Genomic DNA, 6,715 nt, shown 5'->3' with positions numbered 1-6,715 from the left:
CTACACCTAAATGAACCATAACTTTATCTGATTCTCTGTCACTAGGAACAAATCCATTTGTTGATGATAGTTGTTCAACCCTCACTTCCGTAATTTCCTTTGACACATTTGGTATCTCAGTAACAGGAATCTTATCCCTTGCTTTTCTAGATTTCTTTCTTGAAGTAAGACAAAGTGAGAACACAGAAAGGATAACTATAATAGACAAAGCAACTACAATTGCAATTATTTCCCAAACCTTTATACCAAAAATAGGAGTTTTCTTTGATAATTCTGTATTAAGATTAGAACCCATTTCTTACCAAAAAAAAAAAAGAAAGAAGCCTTGGTAATATACCTACAAAAAAAATATCCAATAAAAATGAAAAATGCATATAAGTAATTTAATTCACATAAGAAAATTATGAAACACAAACATAATATTGAAATTAACTTAAACTAACCTTAAGTGACAACCTTCAAAACCCAGATCTCAGAATCAACAGTGTGACAAGTTAAGAAACACAAACAAAAGAACAAAACAAAAAGGTTTGTTCTTTTTTATACCCTAAATCTAGGAAAGTGTCAACAAAAGCAACAATATGTATATAGATGAAAATTGTTTATATGGGGTGTGGAAAATGTGAGTGGTTATGAATGAATCTAAGATGAAATGGAGCTATCTGAAGAACAAAAAAAAAATACATAGAAAAAAAAAAGGTTGAATTGAATTGAATTGTTGTGATGATAAAAAAAAAAAAAGATGAAGAAAAAAGAAGGGGTGGAGTTATCAGTGGTAGGTGATGGATGAGTTTTAGAACACAAGAAAATGTCTTACAAAGCATGCATATGTGTGTTTATGAAAAAACAAACATCAATTTCAGAAATGCAATTCAGTAATTGTAAGGTAATAAGGTTGTCTTCCTCTTTTGATTTTTCTCATTTCATCTCTTATGAATGTGACTTATTATCGGTAATTAATTTAAATTTTTTTCCCCTTTATTTATTTATTTCCTTTGATTTTGATATTGATATTGATATGCTGGTGTGAGGTGTGAATTTATTACTACTATCCATAGACTGCACGCAAAGAAAAACTACTCAACAATGCAAAGCTTATTAATCCCACTACACTACACCTTCTTGTTTCTAAACTCTAAACACCATTTAGTATGTATTTATGCTCTTGTCACGTGTCATTATTATTTCACCCCTAATCACGCTTTACTGTCATAATTATAATCAACTTTTTTTTACGGATTTTCAGAAGAAAAATAGAGAGTTTAATGGGTTTTCAGAAGATGATAAAGTATTTTTCAACTTAATTAGAGGTTAAAGTTTTTTGTTTTTGTATTACATCTTTTAAAAAAAACTTTATCCTTCATTGTAATTTTACTCAACTCAAAGAACAATACATGAGTAAAAAAATAAATTACCTGCCAAGAAAAAGAGAGGATATAACAAAACTACCAGCCACGAAAAAAGGGAGTATAACGAACATACAAGATATTGTGAAAAGTATTACATTTAATCATATATCATCATGATGGTACTTTATTGTATTACTAGCTAAAATATTTCAATGAATGACTATATAATCACATATGATTAGTTGTTTGAATAATTTTTTTAATTTTTATAATATATTTATTAAATTCAAAATAATAATAATAATAATAACAATAATCAAATTATTTGCCTAACTTTTCAGTTAATGGTACCTTTCTTTTTCTTAGTTGGAGTTTATAATTGTTGAGAGAAAGAGGCACACGTACAAAACACTTCATTAAAAAAAACATTATCCAACAATAAATATCACATTCGATCATTTACACGTTAAATAAACAATAAATAAAACAAAGTGAATACTAAAACTACCAAATTATTATTATTATTAAGCATTAAAATATAATGACTTGTTGAAAGAAAAAACTAATTAGTGTAACATTCAAACTAAAAATGATATTAATTTTGGGACAACTCTTCTAATACATAACTTGACATTTACAGTGACACGGAATAAGTAAAAATTTATGTGGGTTGATGTTTCAAATTAACTTCCTATATGAAAATTGTGACACCCCATATTACTTTAAGGTTTTTAATTTCTACTATTTCCACAAACCAACACACACGAGGATATTTAGCATATTTTATTTCGCATATTATATGGAAAATTTCCTATAAAGTCACTCATTCAAATAGCAAATAGTGTTCTAAATCAAATATTAACTATAAAGTTTTTATGTAATAAAAATTAACTTATTAATAGTATTCAAATATTAAATTTTGGTTAACATATTAATCAACAATGTACACTACATTGAAATCATTCACTAACGATTCAATAAGTGTACCACGATAAAAAATTATAAGAACATTTGATATGCTGGGTTGCAGATTCGAATTTGTAGTAGTTTTTTTTTGTAGTACTTGCAGTATACCAAAACCAAAATCTTGATTCTACGACCTCTTAAATAGGTGGTGGTTTGGACGTAACGTTGTTTGACATTATGGGGGTTTGTAGAAATATTTATGGTGCAAGTTGAATCGATTATGAGGTAAAAATTAGTCCGATCTAAAAGTTAACATACTTGCGGCATTGTTTTATTTTGACGACATTTAAAAAAAATATCTGATCCAAATTAATGTGTTTTAGGCTCAATCGATTTTGATTATTCAAAGTACAATTATAAAATATTGATTGAATATTATTATTAATATTATTATTATTATTATTATTATAAAATTACGTTAATTTAACAAATTTGAAACAAAATATAATATTTAATATATTATAAATTAACATTACCATGTAATATTAACGAATTATGTTTGAAATATATTTAATAGTAAAAAGTATATATTAAATTAAACAAATATCTGTTATTAATAAATATTAATACTAACAAATAATTAGTTAATCAAAATAAATAAGTGTTAGCATTGATATTTACGCGGGTTGGTTTTGAAAATTGAACATGAAATGCAACTCATTCGATTTTTATAAAAGATCCAAAAACATCAAATAATATTTAGATTTATGTGGTTTTCGCCTTTTTATATTAGTTTGCAATTTTTTGAATCGGTTTTTATGTAAACACTCTTAGCGGTTTGTATCGTTGATATTTGCAATGATTTTCACTCATATTGCAGTGGTGTGAAGTAATATACCTTGCACTACACTTATTCTAGCATGAGGAACCAAATTTTCCTTTCATCTCTTTAATTTTGCGCACAACATTTTCCTCCCATATGTTCAAAGTAATAAAATCCTGATATATTTTTAATCCCTCTGTTAAATCAGTATAAAATATTGACATATTTTTATTCTCTCCGTTAATTCAGTTATGTCGTTGGTAATAAGATACAATTTTATCATTGACATATAACATTATCAATCGTCGACTCCTCAACAATATTATTTCATTCGAAAGACTTCTTCACCACATCTCTCTCTCTCTATATATATATCACAACTTATTTTCTATTTCTCAAATACATTTTTTTTTCTTCTTGAAATAGTTTAGCTGTCGACATAAACAAACAATAATTTTATCATCAGCTAAGAACGATAATTCAACCATCACATCACTTATACTCAAAGTTAACAAACGAAAATAAAAAATAAATTATACTAAAAAAAAAAAGAGTGATAAACATAAAAGAAGTTTAATTAATTGTTTCAGCTTGGTAGGTTTTAAAGGTCATAAAAAGTGGACATTATTTTTAAATATTGGGGTACAAGCTACAAAAGGTTTAACTTGAATCCTATTCAACAAGGGATTTTGATATTTAAGATTCACATCATAATAATGTAAGATAACATCATCTAGTTGGGTTGATAAATTTTAAAAAAGTTTAAAATGAATTTTTTTCCATAAAGTATTATATCAAAGTCAAATATAAGAAATTTTAAATATCACTTGAAAATAAATAATTTTAAATTTTATCTTTACATTGTAATAATACATAAATAATAATATTGTCCCTGTAATATTTTTGAATTTACAATTTTGTTCCACTATGTTAACATTTGCAAATTAATGCAAAAAATTCATTTTTTTGCAAATTGGTCCCAACACTTTCTAAAGTGACCCCCAGCTTTTCTAAAATGCACATTTTGGCCAAATTGTTAATTTTCTTATTTTGTTTAAATTTATAAAAATGATCCAACTTTAAATAAATAACAATTCCATCAAAACAATAAAATATATAAATGAAAAAAGTTCAATTAAAATATTTAAATTGTTTTAAATTTAAAATTTCATTGAATTTTAAATTAGCTCATCCAATCCCATCTAAATTTAAGTTTGATAGAACTAAAGAAATTAATCACTTTATAAATTCTCTAAATTTACACAAAAAATATAATTTTTATATTAAAAATTTTGAACTTAAAAAATAAAAATCGCTTGTAAAATGGCTCCATAGAAAGTAGAAAAACCCAGTCACTCTAATAGGATTCTTCTTCTCAAATAGCATCAGTTTTACCGTTGGAGTTTGCAGTTCGAACTCCTAAAAAGGTTGGCGCCACTCGTCGTTTGAAACTGTACTAACTACTATGTGTGATTGATGAGCAGAAGCAACATGAGCACCACTACCATTGAGGGAACGGAAATCCCTCACACTCACTCCACTTCCATTGATCTATGGTCACAAATCGTCGCCGCCGAAACACAGAACCACCCCAATCAAATCGACGTCGTTTACCGCAGAAGAAAGCCTCGCAACGATCCTAACAACTCGTAACTCCATTTCCATCACGCTTCACCATTTTTTAATTTCATTTTAGGTTTTTAAACTGTTTTTTTTTTTTTGCAGTAAGCATTCCGATGATATTCGCCCGCCGCGTCTGAGTCGGGTGAGTTTCGCCGATCCAAACAAGCGAGTTAGTTGGAATCGTTCTCTTTCCACCAGGTTTGTTCTCCGTTCTCGTATTTTCATTAAACCCCTTTTTATTGTAATTCAATTGTGAGGCGTTAAAAATTGATTTTGAATGAATTGATTTCATCTAGAAGTGGGTTGAATACAAATTTATGTTTGGAATTTGACACATTCGTGTAAAAATGAGTTCAGAAAGGCATTTAGAGACAAAGATCAATTTTAGAGACAATTTTCGAATTCTAGCTTCAATTTAAAATTAATTTTCAAGGCAAAATCAATTTAGTTCCAGAATATTTAAATATGTCAAAATCAATTTTATACTTCTAGAATTGATTTTACCTGCTCCAATAATGGAACCAAACTTAGACCTAGTTGATTTACCTAAATGTTGAAACTCATTCCGAAGTGTTGTGCTCTATTTGTTAATTTTCATCTAATTTGTTGAAAATTCGTTTTAACAGAGGGAGGACTAGTATAGCAGTTGGTGCTTCTATGGTCTATCAACCTCAGCTAAAGAAGGACAAAAGAAAAGGCAAACCTGCTATTCCCAAAGTATGCTTGTGTTACTACATGTTTTACATTTTGCATTGCAATCTTTGTGTATTAACTATATTCTGCATCTGCTTTTCCAATTAATCTTAGTTTTTTTCCTATGAAGTTGGGGATGTGAATTTCTTTGGATTTTGAACAATTACATAAGATGATAGTATCTATTAGAGTATATCAGCATTATACTCTTTGTAATTATTGGTTAGTTAGAGTTAGTTAACCATAGATAAAATTTCTTTGTAATTAAGGTGTGTATATATATATGTATACGCCGTATATACAAAGCTCTGAAGCATAGATACGACAAAATAGGCGTCGTATCGTACTCGATAAACAAAAAAACGCAATACCACGTCGACACACCGATGATACGTTCAGGGTCATCTTCTCATTGTTGTTCATTTTTCTTTTCTCCCTCCTTAATTGCTTCTCTCTCTCCTTTGCCCATTCACCTTTTTGCCTTAATTACCTCTTTTCCCTCTCCTATCCTTTAATTGCTACATGCAAATTTTAATGCATCCATTCAATATTCACGTTTGCTACCAAAATTGGTTTTAGTCTGCCCTTTCTCTCTCTCTCTCTCTCTCATCTAAACCATTCATATTCATTTCACCCATTAATATTTAACCATATGCACAACCCATTTTCTCTATTCCTTCTTTGATTTTACTTTTTCTTTTGTTGTAAATTCCTTCTTTTGTTTAATATTTAATATATTTAGTAATTTTTTATTTGCAATTTCTATTTTCTATTTATTTTTATATATGTATCTATAACGTATTGTATCATATATTTTTCAATGGATGACGTATGATACTCGTATCGTCTCTGTGCTTCATAGATACAAAGTAAATATACAGTTAGCTGTAACATAAAAATCAAATAGATAACTAACTATGGTTAACTAGCTCTAACTAACCAATAATTACAACGAAAAATAATGTTGATATACTCTACTACTACCTCCAATCCTATAAGAGAATTTTTGGACCTTTTTTGGGGGTCCTATTTATAAGATAAAGATACAAATTTTAAGATGTGTTTATTGTTTAAATGACATTTTTACCTATATTTAAAGTGTTTGTTTTTTTAATGTTAGTGAATGCATTTAATGTCTTACATTTTTTAAAGTATATTTGTGAAAATATTCAAAAAGTTACATCAATTAATGAATTCATTAGTTTTGATGTTTTTTTTTCCATCTTATAATTAGGAATAGAGGGATTAATATCCTAATCCATGTTCTATTCTAGAACGTTTAAACCGTTTGTTTGTTATCTGTATGTTTGGTGTGTATAGG

The 6,715-nt window shown here is 27.8% G+C and overlaps 2 protein-coding genes across 2 annotated transcripts in view; one reads left to right on the top strand and one right to left on the bottom strand.

Moving 5' to 3' along the window:
* LOC101502321 (probable receptor-like protein kinase At5g18500) overlaps nt 1-1,083 on the bottom strand; it is a 5,607-nt gene extending 4,524 nt beyond the window's left edge. Inside the window, exons 1-2 of the mRNA XM_004494461.4 lie at nt 444-1,083; nt 1-337 (exon numbers count right to left, since the gene is read on the bottom strand). Of these exons, the coding sequence (XP_004494518.1) occupies nt 1-295 (295 nt within the window). The 5' untranslated portion in view covers nt 296-337; nt 444-1,083. The remainder of the gene's footprint in view (nt 338-443) is intronic.
* A 3,336-nt stretch (nt 1,084-4,419) lies between these two features.
* Nucleotides 4,420-6,715, top strand: part of LOC101501993 (serine/threonine-protein kinase haspin homolog) — a 7,226-nt gene continuing 4,930 nt past the window's right edge. The window contains exons 1-3 of the mRNA XM_073365651.1: nt 4,420-4,727; nt 4,804-4,899; nt 5,328-5,418. Of these exons, the coding sequence (XP_073221752.1) occupies nt 4,555-4,727; nt 4,804-4,899; nt 5,328-5,418 (360 nt within the window). The 5' untranslated portion in view covers nt 4,420-4,554. The remainder of the gene's footprint in view (nt 4,728-4,803; nt 4,900-5,327; nt 5,419-6,715) is intronic.

Source organism: Cicer arietinum, chromosome 3 (assembly GCF_000331145.2).
Source record: "Cicer arietinum cultivar CDC Frontier isolate Library 1 chromosome 3, Cicar.CDCFrontier_v2.0, whole genome shotgun sequence".
Classification (NCBI taxonomy): domain Eukaryota; kingdom Viridiplantae; phylum Streptophyta; class Magnoliopsida; order Fabales; family Fabaceae; genus Cicer; species Cicer arietinum.
Note: the sequence above shows the minus strand (reverse complement) of the source record. Positions and strands in the feature narration are given on the sequence as shown.